Consider the following 20,457-nt stretch of genomic DNA (forward strand, 5'->3'; position numbering starts at 1 on the left):
ATTTTTGTAATATTTCAAGTATGAAATATATGGGCAACATTAGAAGAATATGTCCATTGCAGAGTTCCTTCATATCCAGCTGGAGTGGCTATTAATCAAAAACTATAAATGTATTTTAAGATCCTATGAAAAGCTTTTCTTCCCTCAAAAATCAAAGCCCACAGTAATGGACCTGAATTGGACTTAAAAATAATACTCAGTAGCAAGAACTTTCAACATTATTTTTTCTAAATCAAATTAAATCTGACTCGAAGTTTCCATTTACCAGTTAGCAAGACATTAAATCTTAGCCACCTCGTTGAGCTGTGAGATCAGTCAGAGGTCCCAGGGCTGTTGTGCAAGCTGGACCACTTGGGGAGATCCTTTGTACCACGCTGGCCCATGCTGAGGAGTCCCTCTGCAAGACTGCAGGGGACTTTGCAGGCCGATGGGTGCCTGCAATGACTATAGCTCACGCTTCTATAGCACCTACCACATGCCACATACGGTTCTCAACTCCATACGCAAACTGGGGGCACCCTGTCCCACTGTGGAGCCAGAGTGCCTGCCTGTCACTTAGCATAACCTCCCTAAGTCCTGACAGCTGGGATGGGAAGGAGCCCCGAAGCCCTGCCCTAGGCTGGCCAACTGCCGCCCCTTCTCTCCCAATCACTTTCCTGTGTGTCCCTTCCCTTGAGGAGGTCCTGTAAGACCCCCACCACGGGCCTCCAATCTGGCATCAGAAAAGTGGTTTGGGGGCAGTCATGAGTCCCCATCTCCATAACTCTACCATCCCACATTCTGCATACAGGCCACACCTTCAGTGAAAATACATGAGCCACACAGGTAATTTTAAATATTCTAGTAGCTAAGTTTTAAAGTTTGAAACTAAGTTTAAAACTAAGCAGGTGAATTTCATTTTGGTGATATATATTATTTAGCCCAAGATACTAAAATACCTGTTATACATGTAATCAGCATGGAAAATATTAATGAAATACTTTACATTTCAGACTGTCTTCTGATGCATGTTTTACACTTATCCCACATGCTCCAGTGTGGACCCACCACATTTTAATTGCTTATCTGAAAATGGAGAAAACTTGGTTCCTTTCTCATAGAGGTTTTTTTTTTTTTTTAAGATTTATTTATTTGAAAAATAGAGTTACAGTGAGAGGTTGAGACAGAGAGAGAGAGAGAGAGGGAGGGAGGTCTTCCTTCTGCTGGTTTACTCCCCAAATGGCCGCAACAGCTAAAGCTGAGCTGACCCAAAGCCAGGAGCTAGAAGCCAGAAGCCAGGAGCTTCTTCCAGGTCTCCCACATGTGTGCAGGGGCCCAAGGACTTGGGCCATCCTCCGCTGCTTTCTCAGATGCATTAGCAGGGAGCTGGATCAGAAGAGGAATGAATAGTCAGGACTCGAACCGGCACCCGTATGGGATGCTGGTGCTGCAGGCCTCGGCTTTAACCCACTGTGCCACAGGGCCAGCCCCTCTTTCTCATTGAGTTTTATGAGAAATGTTTTCATCTATGCAAAGTGCTCAGGACATTACATGGAATTTAGTAAGCTCCTTGTAAAAGTAGATTACATATAGAAATTTAGAGTGTCCACAGTTACCCTACTCTTTTAATATACAAATCTGATGATGCCGTTCCTTGGTGAAAACCCTTCTGGAAGTTCACAGCCAGTTCCTGGCTCCTGTCTGCCTCTGTGGTCTCATTTGGAGCCCCTCTCCTTTGCTTCCTGCTCTCTTATCTCTGTTTTCACCACAAACCCTCCCCCACGCTCGGCCTTGGCCTGGGAAGAGCCAGTGCTCATAAATCCCTCCAGCTTTTGTTTAACCATCACCCTCTAGGGGCCAGCATTGTGGTGGAGTGGGTAAAGCCACCGCTTGCCACGCTGACATCCCACATGGGCACTGGTTCGAGTCCCGGCTGTTCCACTTCTGATCCAGCTCCCTGCTAATGCACCTGGGAAAGCAGTGGAAGATGGCCCAAGTCCTTGGGCCCCTGCACACATGTGGGAGACCTGGAAGAGGCTCCTGGCTCCTGGCTTCGGGTCCGCTCAGCTCCGGCCATTGTGGCCATTTGGGAAGTGAACCAGCAGAGGGAAGACTTCTCTCTCTCTCTCTCCCTCTGCCTCTCCGTAGTAACTCTGCCTTTCAAATAAATAAATCTTAAAAAATAAAAAATCACACATACATAGATCATCCCACAATTTCTGTTGGTCAGGAATCCAGGGCTGGTTTCTCTGGGGCCTTTGCTTCAGGGTCTCTTGAGAGGCTGTAGTCAGTGATTCCCAGGCTGGAGCCTCAGCCCCGCTGGCAAAGGACTCGCTTCTGAGCTCACTGAGTTGTGTGCAGGCTCCAGCCCTGGAGGGCTGTCAGACCAAGGGCTCACTTCCTTCCTGGCTCCTGGCTGAGCCTCTCCTCAGTTTTGTGCCCCGTGGGCTTCTCCACCATGGCAGCTTGCTCCAGGGCCAGCAAGGGACAGAGGCTGGCGAGATCATTGTGATTTTTTATGAAATATGTCATGGAAGACACATCCCATTGCTTTAGCGGGAGTCTGTTCGCTAGAAACAAATCACTGGTCTTGCCCACACTCAAGGGGAGTAGATTGTTCCGTGGCGTGAGTACCCCCAGGGGCAGGGTCACTGGAGATCATCTTTAAGTCCGTCTGCCACAGTGGTGGTCACAGCAGGTGGAAGTGCTCCCCAGTTCACCATAAATAGGTTGGCAACTGTCTGAAACCTCATTTGGGATCCTGTATTCCGAGGATATTTGTGTAAGCCACTTGCCCTATGTTTTTTTTTTTTTTTTTTTAAATTTTATTTGCTCTTTTATCATGTTTACGAGACTTCTGTAGCTCACAGGGAATAGATGGAAGAGACAAAACAGAAATCAGCTCTGCGAGAGTTTTAAAAGCAGCTGTAATTCCCAGCTCACTGGAGGTGCCCAGAGACACACAACTTCTCCTTCTTTATTATCCATTCCACATGTCTGGCAGCAACTCAAAACACTAGTTTTGGAATATGATGAACATATTTGATATCAGAAAGATGAATATCAAAATGGATGTTGTCTTTCTTCTGGGACATGAATTTAATATTTACACTATTCTATGTTTCTTCCCACGTGGGAGTCTTTTCAGAAGCCGGAAAGATTATTCAAAGTATAAATTTGTCACTGAGTTTAAATGGAATGAAATAAGTTTCATCGATATTTCAAATTAGCACTTCTGTTCTTAATTGTATCCCATTCTTCCTAGATCCAGTGATTTGTGAAGCAGTATTGTATGCTTTCCCCAATCTTTCTTCGATGTACACCCTTTCAAATGCTAGTGGACGGGTCCTTTCTCTAGCCAAATTGGACTGTCTTGTTTTCATCTTTTCTCGGAAATTCTTCCTCCTGAATCATTTCATTAATTTTCTGTCCTTCCTCCTTTCTGTTCCATGATTTGTAATAGAAAAAGATGCTAGGATGAGAAAAAAGCCAAATAACTACCAGGAAAGCATCAGGCGCTGAGGTACCCAAGAAAGCTACTCACCTTAGGCAAGGCCAGGCCAAAGCAGTGTTTCTTCTTCCCCATCCCACAGTCTCCTGCCTTCTATTCTTGGCTGCCTTCCTTCCTGAGGGAAGACTGGCTGCTCGGCACTGGAAAGGTCACCCTGTCTACCTGAACTCACAGAAAGCTGCCCCTTCTAATGCAGTGCTGTTGTCTCTGCAGCTATCTGCTTCTTTGCATCAGCTCTTCTAGCAAGTTTATATAACCCAAGATGCAAATGCTGATCTTCCTGAAATCTTTAGAGCCAAGTGGCCTTGGTAACATTCAGCCTTTCTGGTTTTCATCCGTATTCCTCTTTGTTAAAAGCAAGAATTGCACTTTCTCTTTCATGATTTCCTCTCCTCTTAGTAACTCCACTCCCATGCTGCCCGAAACCCCATGACTCCACCTTGACTGCTGCAGGCTCCAGGACTCCCCCACCCAACACTTCCTTCACCCTGGTGCCGCGGAGGCTCAGGCTCCGAGAGGGTGTGTTCTGTAGTGGAGGGCACACAGCTGAGAAGCCAGATCCGATCTCAACTCTACCAGTCCTTTCCAACATTTACTAAGAACCTGCTAGGTCCCAGGCCCCAGTGCCAGGGTCTAATGTGGGCTATACTAATGTGGCTTAGCCAAGTTCCCTCCTCCATGAAAAGGAGGAGAATGAAGTTGTTGGGAGGGTTAGAGAAAATATACATAAAGCCCCCAGTAGATCCCTGATACCCAGCCATGCCCAGCAAATGGGCCCCTGAGAAGCACCGGCCACACAGCCACACTTCCCTGCAGCCCCTGCACCTGCCGTGTCCTGCCCAACGGTCTCTGCCCCGAGACCCTAGAACCAGGAATCCCGTCTGTTCCCTGGCTTTACTGTCTTCCTTATTAGACCAGAAGAAGTAATCCTTTTGCATATACTGAATGGCCATGGATGCAAAGACATGCACTAGGACCTTTGAGATAATATTGGATACAAAAGATCTCTCTTTGCTACTTCCGGTCCATCACAATTCTCTGTTCTGTGTCTCATCATTGTGTATCTGATGGTCTTCAAGATCACAGTGTTTCCAGAAATTCTAGACCTGTTACCAATTCAAGGACTTGATCACATGAGAGTCTAGGTTTTATTTAACAGTGTAAACTACAATTCACAGGAAAGAAGGAAGGGAACACGACTGGACATCTAATACAGGCACCACACTCAGTGTTCACACCCCTGGGAGGGAGTCTCAGAAACAATTGGTCAAGACTCACAGAGTGTTTTGGGGAAGAGCAGAGGTTTCAATCCAGCATTCTCTGATCCTCAAACCTATGCTAAGATTGCAAAGGCATTCCAAAATTTCATGGGAAATGTGTTTTATGAAGACTGTGCAAGGATTTCAAAATTATTTTGCACCAAAATAAAGGTATCTTTAAATTAATTTTTGCTTCAACTTTTTTTTTTGACAGGCAGAGTAGATAGTGAGAGAGAGAGACAGAGAGAAAGGTCTTCCCTTTTGCCGTTGGTTCACCCTCCAATGGCCGCTGCGGCCGGCGCATAGCGCTGATCCAAAGCCAGGAGCCAGGTGCTTCTCCTGGTCTCCCATGCGGGTGCAGGGCCCAAGCACTTGGGCCATCCTCCACTGCCTTCCCGGGCCATAGCAGAGAGCTGGCCTGGAAGAGGGGCAACCGGGATAGAATCCGGCGCCCCAACCGGGACTAGAACCCGGGGTGCCGGCGCCACAAGGTGGAGGATTAGCCTGTTAAGCCACGGCGCCGGCCTTTGCTTCAACTTTTTGAATTACCCTTAATATATTGCTTCCATAGAGATGTAAACAGTAGCTTCCAGTAACTCTAACTTAGACTCTAACCGTCTTTATTCCCAGAGAAGCCTAAATGTGTGTCTTCTCAAGCAGGTCGTGGACCTCAGCAGCAACGCTCTGATCACTGTCCTGCCGATGATGGGCATCGCCCTGGAACTCCCGCATCTGGACGTGGACCTGGCCGACAACCCCTGGCAGTGTGATGACAGCGTGATGGAATTCCAAAACTCCAGTGCTGGATCCTGGAGGGAAAAGTGGGGTGCGATATGCAACAGATCCACGGGTACGCCAGCGGGGCTCTGCTTTCTGCATGCTTTCATTTGAGCGTAGCATGCACACCCACAAGACCGTGGTCCTGCTCGAAATCCTGGCCGCCCCCTGGAAGCAGGAGTGCTCCTCCCCGGCGGTGGTCCACGTGGTACCGTGGCATTCCCCCGTCGGTGGTGCCTCACTGTTTCCCTCAGGTCATGAATGATTTTTTCACGTAATCAAATTTAGTTCACTCAGAGTCAGTTGGATTTGGTCAAGAACAGACATTTTGCTAGATAGAGTTTTACCCTGTTGCCCCTAAATGTCACAATTTTATCCCTATCCTTAACCAACAATTGATTAAAGAAATCAGTTTAGGGGCCGGGGCTGTGGCATAGCGGGTAAAGCCGCCTCCTGCAGTGCCGGCATCCCATATGGGCACTGGTTCATGTCCTGGCTGCTCCGCTTCCCATCCAGCTCTCCTATGGCCTGGGAGCAAGGGAAGACGGTTGGGTCCCTCCACCTGCGTGGAGATCTGGAAGAAACTCCTGACTCCTGGCTTCAACCTGGCCTAATCTTGGCTGTTGCGGCCATTTGGGGAGTGAACCAGCAGATGGAAGACCTCTCTCTCTCTCTTTCTCTCTCTCTTTATGCCTCTGCCTCTATAACTTTGCCTTTCTAATAAGTAAATAAATCTTTTTTTAAAAAATCACTTTAAAAATTTGAAACATTATTTTAAATGCTTGCTCACCCCCTGGAAGTCTGGTCCTCTGTATACACAAAACAAACACTGTTACATCAAAAGCCTTACCTTCCTTCAATTTGTTCCTGGCCCCACCCCCAAAGTTTTGTTTGTTTTGTTTGTTTGTTTGTTTTTGTTGTTGTTTTTTTGATAGGTAGAGTTAGACAGTGAGAGAGAGACAGAAAGAAAGGTCTTCCTTCCATTGGTTCCCCCCAAATGGCCACCACGGCCAGAGTTACGCCAGTCTGAAGCCTGGAGGCAGGTGCTTCCTCCTGGTCTCCCATGTGGGTGCAGGGGCCCAAGCACTTGGGCCATCCACCACTGCCCTCTGGGGCCACAGCAGAGAGCTGTGCTGGAAGAGGAGCAATCCGGACAGAATCCGGCGCCCATGTGGGATGCCGGTGCCGCAGAGGATTAACCAAGTGAGCCGCAGCGCCGGCCCCCCAAAGTTCTAGAATCTGTTACTGGTGTTGAAGGTGGGAAGGTTTCTTTTTTTTTAATTTAAAAAAATTTTTTAAATTGTTTGCACTACTAACCATGTTGGGTAGATCTCAAACTCCTAACTAGGAAAAAAGTAAGTCAGATTTCTTTCTTTAAATCAGTCTTAGCCCCTGCTCCATTCGGAACCACCTTTAAAGCAGGACCATGGGCTTGAAGAGCAGAGAGAAGTCTGAATGTTGCCAGCCACGCGTGTTTCACTCCTTTACAAAAGCCACAAACGGCATCTGAGCGCGGGCGGCCGACCGTCCGGAAGCAGTATGGGCAGCTGGACGGTTCTGTGTTCCGCAGCACAGGGAATGGCTGGGAATAAGGCTGTGAACCCGCGGGAGCGAGCCAGGGTTTGCAGGAGGCTGGTGCAATCTGGCTGAGGCCACGAAGGAGAAGCTGTGTGGCTGTCCCTGCAGGCTGGCCTCTTCGTCCACGGGCAGCAGGCAGGCAGGCAGGCAGGAAGCCCAAGAACCACGCTCCTCCACAGACCTAGGCCTGGCAGCCCTGTGTGAATGCGCACGGAGCCCCAGGCACACTGTTGGCAGCGGAAAACGAGGAAATGCTATCACCACGTGACATACACATTGAGATATAGCCAGAGGAGGCCTTTGAAACCCCTAGAGTCTTATTTCGAGTCTGTTCATGTGTGTGTTTATCCCGCACCTGCAGGACACAAGGCGGCCCACAGGGAGACTCCCCAGAGCAGACCTTCCAGCGAGACCCACCTTCCTCACACCGATCGCAGCCACGGGGAAGGCCACGGAGGAAGCCAGGAGGAGAGGCCCGGGGAAGGCAGGCGCATGCCCTTGTCCACCGCCGGGAGGCCGGAGCACTGGGGCTCTGATCTCTGGGAGCGGCAGAGCCGGCTGCCAAGAAGGGCAAGGCCCGCCCGGGACGTGCGCGCCGCGTACAGACGGGACGAAGATGCCGAACAGCACGCGGACCTGACCCTGGCCGTCTGCCTGTCCGTGTTGCTGACGTTCGCCGTGGCTTTCTACCTGGGAGCTCTCGCAAGGCCCTACATTGACAGACTGTGGCTCCAACGATGCCGCCCCAAGGGCCCTCGTGCGCCAGGCAGTGCCTATGCAAACGAGGGCTTCTACGACGACGCGGTGGCTGCCACGAACACGCAGCACCCCAGCACACACGTGCACCCAGGGGTTCACGGTCCAAACCTCTATGAGAACCAGGACGCTCTCTCGACGGCAGAGCCTCACCTGTACCTCACTGTCCTTCCAGACGGAACTCAGCAAAGCAGCCGCTGGCGCAGCTCCGAGCAAGGCAGCGGCGACAGCCGGGCGGGAAGCAGGTACGACAATGTGCTTCTGAACAGCAGCGCTGCCCGCGCCCGCAGCCAGCAGGCCGCACCTGCGCCGACCTACGGGAACGACGTCCTTGGAGACTTCCACTACGAAAGCGTGGCCGAGGAGGACGCTCCCAGGGAGCGCTCCGTGGACGTCCCTCCCGGAGCGGGCACGTCGTTACAGACTCTGTCTGGCTCAGCCCAGAGTGGGAATCCATTAGACCGGCCACGCTCGAAAGAAATGCCAGCTTCGGTCTCTAGAACGCCACCATCCACCAATGCCCAGAGGCCTGGGGAGAATCAGGAGAGAGCGGGCACTGCCCAGGCCCCTTCAGAAACCGCAGCCTTACCGATGGAATTCTCTGGGGGCATGCAACCGGTCTGGCACCTGAATTTGCAGAGTGCACCTCAGCCAAGGGTCAAGGGGGCCGGTGCTGAAGCGGATCCCTCAGCCTATTATAACGGTGGGGTCCCACACGGTGACCCAGGAGGTGCAGACCCTCCCATCTTTCCTCCAAGATGGGGCAGTTGGCAGGATGGCGGTCCCGCGAACGGGGAGCCAGTGCAGAAATATGCTCCTCCCGACCCTCAGAACAAGTTGGAGAGTGACTACGACTCCGATGAAGGGTCTTTGTTTACCCTAAGTTCGACAAGCTCAGAAGGTGCAAGGGACGTGACTGAAGCAGAATCTCGTTGGGAGGAATGCGCTGGGGTCGGGGAGCCCCTACAGGACATGAACTCGCGGCACCGCAGGGACAATACGACGTCAGAAGAAAGTCTTGAGGACAACAGCACCTCCCAGAGGATTCTGGGGAAATATGAGAATCAGGAGCATCGTTTTGAAAAACTTCTCATTTCCGGGCCAGACTCTGGTCTGGGCGATACTCATCTGGACAGTGTGTCTGACACCCATGAATGTGACCATCCATTCAGCTTGCCCAGCTCGCTGGGCGGTAGCCGTGTGAGTGGTGAGGTGCCAGGCACATTCCGTTACGATTATGACACAGCTCCTCAACCCGAGGCAGTGGAATGGCACTGCTCGCTTAGAGACCTAGTGTTTTCCAGTGCTGGGGTTCCCACAGCCCCTGATGAGAGGGATTGCCAGGAAGGAGACTCAGACAGGAAGGCAACTATGAAACTTTCGTTCAGGGAATAAACACAGCTCAAAAAGACGCTCCTTTCAAGGTCACCTCTTAAGACCCTCACAGCAAAATCCTCAAGGGGGCGACATGAATTCCAACCAGACAGAAACAGGCAAATGTGGGGTTTGTATGTCCATTGAAGATTATGATCCCGAACAGTTGTTAAAATCCTACGGTGATAAAGTATTTCTCAGTGTGTACGGGGTAGAAGGTGGGGAAGATGGTTCCAAAAACCAAGCGCCTCCACCTCAAACCATTTCACTCAGAACACAGGAACAACTCAGTGCTGGAGACTGGGGTAAATACTCAGAGGATATCTCCTGTTGCACTTAGAAGATGATTCTAACTTGTACACTCAAACGCAGACCCAGGGCGATTGGCAGGGCGTTGGCTCTCTATGTGAGGATCAACTCTACTACCACGAAGACAGGGAGCTCACCTTGCCATCAGAGGAACTCAAGTGACATCTTTGATACCTACAAAGCCCTTGTATGGAAATGCTGAACAGATTTTAATGAATTCTGCACAAAGACTGGCAGAATGTTTTTGGAGGTTGATAGTGAAACTGCAAAATTGGAAGGGTTCAGAAAAATTGTAAATATTTTTAATTATTGTAAATATCTTTAATAAGTTATGTTAAAAGAGGGACCATTTCCTAGAACAAAAATTAAAAATTAACTTTCAAGAAAAGAAGTGGTGTTTTCTGTAAAAGAAAAAGGTGTTCTGCCATTATCCTTGCCTGGCCCTTGGTGTGACGCTCCGGCCTGGGCTCTTAGGAGCTGTGTTCTTCTCTCTTTCCACTTCTGACATTTTCTCGTTTTTCTTCCTGCCGCTTCACTTCTGCTTGCCTCTAAAAGACAGCCCTAGAGCCTGAACATGATCTGCGTCCCGAATCATGCAGACATTTAAACCCCAAGGTCTTATGTTAATGTGACTGAGAGGATGGAAGCCATGCGAGCCGAGCATGGCGCCTACAGACAGGGAGAGGTGAAACAGAGCCGCACGCTGCAGAGGTTTCCCTTGATGGAGACTCAAGAGTCCCTGGCAGGTGGCAACTGGAGGATGCTGGTGACTTCTTCTATCTCAGCTTAAAAGAATAGGGAGCCGGAGCCTGACCACAGCACCAGAGACAACGGAGGGAAGCCACTGACCGATGCTTTGAGAGCCTTGCTGGGAGGTTCCACATACATCTGTGTCCACGTCTTTGTCTCTGTTGTTTCTGCCCAAGATGCTCTTTCCAACCCCACTCAAACAAGTCCTCTTTTAGCTGGCTCACTCATACTTAGCTCTTCGCTTTTTGTCATTTCCCCAGGGAAAACTCCTTGGACCCCAGACTACGTTAGAGTTCCCTGTTCCTAACTTTCTCACGACTTGGCATTGCTCTTCATATGGGTGAGCTTTTCACAGGTCAAATTACAAAACAATTTGGTTGATTATAGATTTGATGTCTATCTGTCCCTTTTATACTTTATAATGAGAACAAAAAAAACATGTCTGTCTCTTCAAGGCTTGGAATTGTTAGGTTTTCAACACATGCATTTACTGAATAACTGAATGAATAAACAAACCCTTTAGTGCAGCAAACAATGGCATCCCTGATCTGGCTCCACTCACATCCAATTTGCAATGCACTGGGCCCTGCTCCATCCCCGACTGCCAAAGTTCGAGCCTGCCATACCGAAGTGCTAGCAGTTACAGATGCATTGCAATATGCCACTCCGCTGTGCCGAGGCCCATATGGCTCACTGCTTTCTGCCTGTTTTCTGGATGGCACATTTGACCTCTCAAGTAAGCCCAGCCTCATCTGCCCGGAACTATCTACTCTTCTTCCAAGACTCAGTTTGAGGGTCCCCTCCTTTGTGAGCCTGCCTTACCTCATTCACCCGAGTAGAAACGAGCATTCCTCCTTGCAGCGGGCTCCCACTGTGCTCTTCGTATTTTGTGGAAGAAGAGAGGGCTGCCCCTGGCTTGAGATCTACTACGTTCTTCTATTGGCCAGCTTCCAATATCTGAGTACAATTCAGTCCCAACGTGTAATCAAGACTATGAAAGTCACCTGACATTTGACAGTTATTTCACGAAGTGAAAACTTACTTTCTCTTCCTCCAGTATAGAAAAAAGTACATATACGATCTTTAATATTTTTCTCTGCATTCAGACTTTAAAGAAAGCTTCTGGTAGCACAGTATAAACATCACAGGTGTTAGGTTAAGCAGCTCTATTTCTCAGTAAGCCCCTCATTTTATGTAAAAATGAATTTTTAAAACCTTTCACAAAATGTCTGCTGTACACTTGGCTAATAATTGCTCATAAGGGTGAAATTTAAGGGGTTGGTGCTGTGGCATAGCAGGTAAAGCTGCCACCTACAGTGCATCCAATATGGGCGCCAGTTCAAGTCCCAGCTACTCCACTTCTGATCCAGCTCTCTGCTGTGGCCTGGGAAAGCAGCAGAGGATGGCCCAAGTCCTTGGACCCCTGCACTGGTGTGGGAGACCCAGAAAAAGCTCCTGGCTCCTGGCTTCAGATCAGCACATCTCTGGCCATTGTGGCCATCTGGAGAGTGAACCAGCAGATGGAGGACCTCTCTCTCTCTCTCTCTCTCTCTCTCTCTGCCTCTCAAATAAATAAGTAAATCTTTAAAGAAAAAAAGAATTTTTTTTAAAAAAAGAGTGAGATTTAAGGCCTGATGCTTCCCGATTTTCAAAATACCTCACGTCTGAGGTCTGCCCCTAAGTTGCCCTCAGCTTTAAACCACCCCAGTTCTATGGAGTCCCTTGTCCCACTTCCAGCCTTAGATCCACCCCTTTCAGTTATGTCCCCAGTTCTGCTATTACATAAATGACCTCAGAAACATGTTTTACTTTTTGTTAAGATAATCCTTTTTGCATTTCTTTTGCAGAGTAATTCAAACACATTTTTATCAGTCTAACAATACTACATATGCCTATATTAGCCTAAGAAAGTTTTTGGAAAATCTCTGATATAATTTAACTTTATGTGTTTCCAAAACCATTAAATAAGTCAGGATCCAGTGGCTGCAAACCCAGAATATAAAACATCATATTCTCCTTGAAGAGAGTTAAGTGCCATCAATCCATTGCCTTTTGAATGTTGTATCCTGAAATCCCTTAGGGTTCAATAACTTCATTTTGGGATCAGGTTGACAAATTCTTCCCCTCTGCCCCTCTAGGATGGTCCAGGGTGAAAGGTCTGGGGCTCTGTCTCTTTGGGAAGGCTTTGGCCAGTTCTTTTCAGTGACCATGCTGGGTGAAGGGAAAACCAAGGGAGTATCCAAGAATCACCAGGAATAGCTGCTGGAACCACTAAGCAGCAAATAAATGCAAGCAAGGTGTCCTCACATTTCTAGTCTATTTAAAACATAAAAATCCACTCCACCCAAGGCTGCAAATTTTTTTTTTTTTTTTTTGACAGGCAGAGTGGATAGTGAGAGAGAGAGACAGAGAGGAAGGTCTTCCTTTTGCCGTTGGTTCACCCTCCAATGGCCGCTGTGGCCGGCGCATCTCGCTGATCCAAAGCCAGGAGCCAGGTTCTTTTCCTGGTCTCCCATGCGGGTGCAGGGCCCAAGGACTTGGGCCATCCTCCACTGCCTTCCCGGGCCATAGCAGAGAGCTGGCCAGGAAGAGGGGCAACCGGGATAGAATCCGGCACCCCAACCGGGACTAGAACCCAGTGTGCCGGCGCCACAAGGCGGAGGATTAGCCTGTTAAGCTACGGCGCCGGCCAGATTCTTTTTTTAAAGATTATTTATTTGAAAGTTAGAGTTACACAGAGAGAGGAGAGGCAGAGAGAGAGAGAGAGAGAGAGAGAGAGAGAAAGAGAGAGACAGACAGGGAGAGAGGTCCTCCATCCGATAGTTCACTCCCCAATTGGCTGCAGCGGCCAGAGCTGTGCCCATCTGAAGTCAAGAGCCAGGAGCTTCGTCTGGGTCTCCCACGTGGGTGCAGGGCCCCAAGGACTTGGGCCATCTTCCACTGCTTTCCTAGGCCATAGCAGAGAGCTGGATCGGAAGTGGAGCAGTCAGGTGTTGAATCTGCACCCATATGGGATGCCGGTGCTTCAGGCCAGGGCGTTAACCCGCTGCGCCACAGCACCCGCTCTGCAAATTCTTTTTGAAGTACCTTCAGACCCAAGGTAGGAGGGGGAAAAGAATTCTTATTTCTTTGGGAGGGAAGTTGTGATGAATGTCATTAGTTCTTCACACCAGATTAGCATGTCCTATTCCAGGAGGTTGCATGAACTCGTACACTTATCAGGGCAAAGAGTCCCACCTTTCTGATGCCTGAAAATCTTGTATTGCTGAGAACTGAAGGCAAGGCCTCTGACCACTTTAACCCAACTATTGCACCGGCCTTAGGCAGTATTTTCTCTTTTTCAAATTCCCACTTTAAAGCCTTGCTACCCCCTGAAAATTCTAGGTGATGGAGGCAATGGCAGTGTTATGGCCTGGGCTTGAGGGCTCTATGAATAGTTTAGTAAATAATGAAGATCCTCCAATTGTCATCATGGACAAGGACATTCCATGCTGCCTGGATATGAAATATTTTCAGTCTTCAGCTGACATGTGGTTTATCTGCCTCCATGTATCTACAGTCCTGAAACTTTTCATAGGATTAAATGTGAATGACACCTTGCTCATTTAAAAAAACACAACCCAAATATAACAGTTGTTATTTGAAAAGAATATTCTCATTATTATTATCATTATTTGCATATCACTATTGACTCTTTTCTCACAACATATTTTAATCACAAATTTTTGTTTCATTTTTTTAATGCTCCATGTTACCTCAGCTGAACCAAAAGGGTTCCCACCTGTAAGCTGGTCTCTGAGTATTTCTCCAGTATCTCTAAAGCATCATTGCTTTCAGGCAATAAATGTTCCAAGTCAGCCTAAAATATGACCAAGAATGAAATCAGCTTCTATCCAAGCAGCCTTGTTTTCTTTTGGTGGAGAATAAATAGTCCAGGTTTTCTGCTATCCTGTGAAATTCACATTACCCAAAAGCATCATGTTCTTCTGTAAAAACACTCACTCAAAATCACTGGGCTTATGGGGTAAAGTCAGGGAGACCACAGAAAAGGTAGGCACCCTTGTATCCAGAGCACTAAGAAAAACAGTCATTGGTACCTTGGAAATCACCTTGGCTAGCCAGGCAGGCAGCCAGGCATAGCTCGAGGCTACAACAGCAGAGATTAAAAATTCACACAAAGCACTGGGTGAAAACTGTGGCTACAGTTCAGTTAGGGCAGAGCTGGGGTGCTGGGCCGGTGCACACCAGAAGAGCTCGGGGCCAGGATCTCCCAGGGCACAGGAGCCAAGAATATTCCCCAGGGAGCATACTGCATACATGCAATTTATAATTTTTTAAAAGTACAGCTGAAGGAATCCTACTCCCAGCAGAGCAGCTAAGTTGCGGGATTTTTCCTTTGCTGCTGGAAGTTGTAATTCTACTCCTGCTCTTCTGGCTCTCCTTGCCTAGGAAAAATCTGTTAGGCTCCAACATCACTTCTAGGGTGGACAGAGATCATTTTGTAACTGCACGGGAATTCATAGCGTAGAAACCTGCTGTGTAAAACTAGCCGCCCCTTCCCTCTTTGCACCTAAAAGGTCCGTGGAGAGTTGAAAGCTATTCTTCTACCCTCCTGAATCTGAGCTGTTAACCAAGAGAACAGCGGCACTGATACCCAGGACTTCTGAAATTGTCATGAGAAGCCAGACCGCTTCTGCCTCGGGGTCTCAAACCATGCACTCTGAATGACGGTAGCCATCGTGTTCAAAGCCCAATTACCTGAAGACCACCATACTGTAGGGAAGCCCAAGCTAGCTATGTGCAGAGAGATATCCGACTGACCCTCAATTATTGCAGACGTCTCATGGTTGCTAGACACTGAGTAAAGGTTAACTCAGCCACAGCCATCGCCAGAAAACCCAAGGTAATAACAAGTCAGCTAAACCCGCCAACCCGCATTAACTGTGAGAAACAATAAATGGTTGTTGCCACTGAGTTAGGTGGTTTGCATGTTCACAGTTAACCAGGAGGGAGGGACACAGTGTACCGGAGTGTAACAATTCGCCCTGAGGAGGCACAACAGATTACTGTCTTGGCATGCAGAGTCGGGGGCGGTGGCTGGGCTGCTTTAGAGGTAGGGCTGGGAAAGATCCTTGCACAGATGAGTTCACACTAATACTTTCAAGTTTCGTTTTAGATTTTGTATGGCAAGCCTACTAAAAATCTTAGTTCCTATTCCAAACGTTAACTTTTGTTCTTTTATAATTTGCCAAGCCACAGACTATTTATAACTTAAGGACAGCCTTTATAATAAACAGTGTTGAGGAAACAAATGCATTCCCATTTGCCTACTTTTTGCTTTCGGAGTCCTTTCCAAGAGAGCACTGCCCAGAACAATGCCGTGGAAGCTTTTCCACGTGCGGTCTTCGAACTTTTACATTAGCTTTACAGCTGATGGATCAGGCACGCGATTAGAGCCACAGCTCTACTCGGGCACTCGTTCATGAAGGTGCAAGCCAAGACGGCAGCAAGGGCGGCGCGTGAGAGGCAAAGGCCCTGCTGGAGAGACAGCTGTGAGGGCAGGATCTACGGTGCCGATGCTTAACCTCGCTGCCTGTCACGTAATGAGAACCGAACCCATCCTTGTCAAACACGGGGTGGAGGAACGAAAGGAGGGAGGGAGGGGAGAAATAAAGAAGGGATGGGAGAAAATCCTGAAACATGGAGGTACAGCAGATCTTTTAAAATGTGGGTTAAAGGCCGGCGCCGTGGCTTAACAGGCTAATCCTCCGCCTTGAGGCACCGGCACACCGGGTTCTAATCCCGGTTGGGGCGCCGGATTCTATCCCGGTTGTCCCTCTTCCAGGCCAGCTCTCTGCTATGGCCCGGGAAGGCAGTGGAGGATGGCCCAAGTCCTTGGGCCCTGCACCCGCATGGGAGACCAGGAGAAGCACCTGGCTCCTGGCTTCGGATCAGCGAGATACCCTGGCCGCAGTGGCCATTGGAGGGTGAACCAACGGCAAAAAGGAAGACCTTTCTCTCTGTCTCTCTCTCACTATCCACTCTGCCTGTCAAAAAATAAAATAAAATAAAATGTGGGTTAATCCTGAGTTCCTCCTGGCTCCACCTCCACCTCTTTCCGTGCCACTGGCTTGCTAAAGAAACAGTAAATTGTCCTGCAGGGTGACCTACTTTCTGGGTCTGCCTGAATACTTCCTCCTGGTGTCATTTCATGACGTTGACTCTTTGGAATTCTTACTGTTCCTGCGCCCAGGGCTCAGGTTTCTAGATTGGTTTCCTGAGAGTATCCCACCCGTCGAGAGCCAGCTCAAAAGTTGCTGCTCCTGCCTTTGTGAAGCCTCTCCTGATTGCTCCAGAATCAACCTTCCTCGCTCTTCTCTCCGTGTTCCCCAGCCTTAGACTCCTGGTTGCCTTGTTTCGTTCTTTTACGACCTCATTTTTGTGACACAGCCGTGTCTTGGCAGAAGTCTCCGATTACCTCCCTGGGGAGCTAGCCCCTTCCCCGGAACACCAGGTCACCAGATGGTCACTTGCTTTTATTAGTCATCAGCTTGTCCCCACATCAGCTGAGTAAGAAAGCTGAATGATACAATTTGATTGCTAAACAGCCACTTCCATGTAGGTCTCAATGTTTGACATGAAAAGAGTGGAATGGCGCAGCCCATGCCCTGAAACCTGGTGCTACTTGGTGTGGGTCAGATCCCATTAGAAGAGGAGCCCTAGCGCCGGCACTGTGGTGTAGTGGGCAAGGCCGGTGCTCATGACACCGGCATCCCATTCGGGCACTGGTTCATGTTCTGGCTGCTCCAGGTCCAGTCCAGCTCCCTGCTAGTGGCCTGGCAAAAGCAGCAGAAGATGGTCCAAGTGTTTGTGTCCCTGCCACCCACATGAAACTTCTGGCTCCTGGCTTTGGTCTGCCCCAGCTTTGGCCATTGGGGCTCTCTGGGAAGTGAACCAACAGATAGAAGATGGCGATCTCTCTCTCTCTTTCCCTTTTTCTCTCTCCTTGCTTTCAAGTAAAATAAATAAATCTTAAAAAAAAGGGGGGGAGGGGAGAGCCTCTGACTTCTTTATGGGTAGCTCAAGGCTACTGGATGTGCAGCAGGTCCTGCTGCTACCCCTTGGAAACCACAAGCTATCAGAATGACTCCTTCCTCCTTCCCTTCCCTGAGAACACGTGCGCTCTACCTGGAAGAACTGGGAATACGCTGATGCTGCCTGGGGTTTTACCCAGACCTCACAGGGTGGCACAAAGATCCGCTCCTTTAGAGAAAAAGGATCTGCTTCCAACTGGGCCTCTGAAACGTTCTTTCTGTCCTCTGCTGAAGCCACAGGAGTCCTACGGCGAGGACCAGGCGTCACACGTTTCTCTCTGCCCCACCCCTTCCAGGCTCATGTTGAACAGAACTTTACGAAAAGACAAATTTCAAACAGTCCTGAACTGTTTCATCCAACTAAGGATAGGGCTGACTCTTCCGTCTCAATCAGAAGTGGTTAATTGTAGCTGATAACCACGGAGAATTAGCAGAGCTTCAACTGATTCTGGGCTGAGCACCGTAACCCAGTGCAGAGGTAGCTGGAAGGAAGGAATCCAGGGTTTCCTGCGATCTTTGCCAAGGACCTGGTATGCAGATTACAGATGCTTTTCACATTAGATGTAAAATTCCAGAACAAACAAAGGCTCTTTTTTTTTATTAAACTTTTATTTAATGAATATAAATTTCCAAAGTACAGCTTATGGGTTACAATGGCTTCCCCCTCCCAAAACTTCCTTCCCACCCACAACCCTCCCCTTTCCCGCTCCCTCTCCCCTTCCAATCACATCATGATTCATTTTCAATTCTCTTTATATACAAAAGATCAGTTTAGTATAAATTAGGTAACGATTTCAACAGTTTGCCCCCATATAGCAACACAAAGTGAAGAAAAAAAAATACTGTTGGAGTACTAGTTATAGCATTAAATAAGAGTGTACAGCACATTAAAGGCAGAGGTCCTACATAATATTTTTTTAAAAATTAATTAATTTTATATGCCATTTCCAATTTAACACCAGGTTTTTTTTTTCATTTCCAATTATCTTTATATACAGAAGATCGATTCAGTATATAATTAGTAAAGATCTCATCAGTTTGTACCCACGCAGAAACACAAAGTGTAAAAATACTGTTTCAGTACTAGTTATAGCATCACTGCACATTAGACAACACATTAAGGACAGATCCCACATGGGATGTAAGTACACAGTGACTCCTGTTGCTGACTTAACAATTTGACACTCCTGTTCATGGCATCAGTAATCTCCCTAGGCTCTAGTCATGAGTTGCCAGGGCTATGGAAGCCTTTAGGGTTCGCTGACTTTGATCTTATTCCGATAGGGTCACAGTCAAAGTGGAAGTTCTCTCCTCCCTTCAGAGAAAGGTACCTCCTTCTTTGATGGCCCCGTTCACAAAGGCTCTTTTAAAAAGTCTGTCAAATGTCTATTGTTGGACAAGAGAAGTTTATTCATACTAGATAGTTTCCATAAATCTTTGCTTTCATGTCCAGCCATCTTTCTACTTAATGCTCTTACTAACTAGTGCAATTATTGCAGTCAATAATAGCTCGTTAATTTTAAAGTCCTTTCCCTTTCAGATGCGATCCTTTGGCCAGTGAAACAGTAGTTACCTGAAAACACCTGTGAAAGCCAATAGTAACGTCACTGTTTTCAGATTCAGTAGCATTTTTTGCTTTTACTTCCTCCTTCTGAATATATTTTTCCTCTCCCTTAAAAAATATAATCAACGGCTATACAAGGTGTTCCCCAAGTCTGGAAACCATGAGAGTATACACAATATTGCTACAAATATCTCCCATCTGACACAATATGGTCGGTGTTTCCACTCTATTAACACCTTATCCATGCTATAGATATGTTTGCTTTGCCTCCACATCAACCCATTCATGTCACCACATTCCTCCAAAGCCGTCTACACACCCCTGGGCCGTGGAGGAGTGACCTGGTGTTGGAACAACGGGAGAAATGATGTTGGAAGTTACTCAGGGAACACAGATTCACCCTCCTGCCCCACCCCCCTTGTGATGTGCTGAGAACTCCCACAGGGAGCCGAGCCAGCAGTGCGCAGGCACTGTTCCATTTGGAGAGGCTTCCTGGGAAACAGTGAGCCCAGACAGCAGGGCCCAGGGCTTCAACCACCCCAGGGTGTGCAGGAGGAACCGGAAGCTTAGATGAGTAAATTGAAATGCCCAAGATCAGCCCGCTAGTTCTTGTTTCCAACCAGAATTCCCTTGGATGTCTCCCCTGGTGAGGACAATCTTTGGGCCCGCACCCCCTACTCCCACAATTCCCTTCGCCGTGGACTTGCTCGCTCACCAGGCAAACCCTGGCCCCCAGGAGAAGCAGCGGCCTTCGGCAGCAGGTGCCAAGCCTTGCGGTGCTCTCCGGGCTGCGGGGTGTGGCTGTGTGCTTTTCCCAGCTCCAGCCTGACCCTCCCCTCTCCCTCCCCCACTTCAAACAGCAACCTTGCAGAGGCAGCTTTAAAGATCAGGGCCTTTGTGTCCATTGCTCCCTCCACATCCGACAGGCCCCACGGTTCCTCCCCAAGGCCTTTCCACCCTGTCTTTCCGTCGAGTTTCCCTGGGCACACGCTGTGCCAGGCAGCAGGGAGCCCCTGCGCCAAGAGCAGTAACAGCAAGGAAGCCTTCCGTCACCTTTTACTTTGAAGCAGCTGGAGTTTGTTCTGCAATTGCTGCTGCGAAAGACAGCTTCGACCCAGCTGGCGGCGGCCTGTTTCTCTGAGACTGGCTTCCCTGCCTTCCCACGGCTGCATCGCGTGCCCCCAGACCCGCAGGCCTGGCTGCTCTCACCAGCAAGGCCTGGGCGGGGCAGAGGCCTGGAAGAGAAACGCCGCTCTGTTTACCAAGCAAACCCCTCGGCCAGCAGCATTGGCTGCGGCTCTGATCTTCATGAGGGCCGCCAGCTTTAGCGAAGAAAAACACAGGGTTCCCAGCTGAGTTTGCGTTTCAGATAAACAACACAAACCTGGGTGTAACTGGGACCTCTTTACACTAAGGTACTCTTCGTTGTTTGTCTAAAAACTCACATTTGGCTGGCAACCCTATTTTAAATATTCCAAGAGAATGGAATAAAAATCTCCCACGCCG

General features: G+C 48.6%; 1 protein-coding gene across 2 annotated transcripts in view; it reads left to right on the forward strand.

The window, feature by feature from the left end:
• Positions 1-9,882, forward strand: part of LRRC66 (leucine rich repeat containing 66) — a 34,911-nt gene extending 25,029 nt beyond the window's left edge. For both annotated transcript variants that reach the window (XM_062213836.1, XM_062213838.1), the window contains exons 4-5: positions 5,410-5,599; positions 7,466-9,882. In XM_062213836.1, coding sequence (XP_062069820.1) covers positions 5,410-5,599; positions 7,466-9,255 — 1,980 coding nt within the window. In that variant the 3' untranslated portion in view covers positions 9,256-9,882. The remainder of the gene's footprint in view (positions 1-5,409; positions 5,600-7,465) is intronic.
• The last annotated feature ends 10,575 nt before the right edge of the window (positions 9,883-20,457 follow it).

The sequence above is a fragment of the Lepus europaeus genome, chromosome 16 (assembly GCF_033115175.1).
Source record: "Lepus europaeus isolate LE1 chromosome 16, mLepTim1.pri, whole genome shotgun sequence".
NCBI classification, from domain to species: domain Eukaryota; kingdom Metazoa; phylum Chordata; class Mammalia; order Lagomorpha; family Leporidae; genus Lepus; species Lepus europaeus.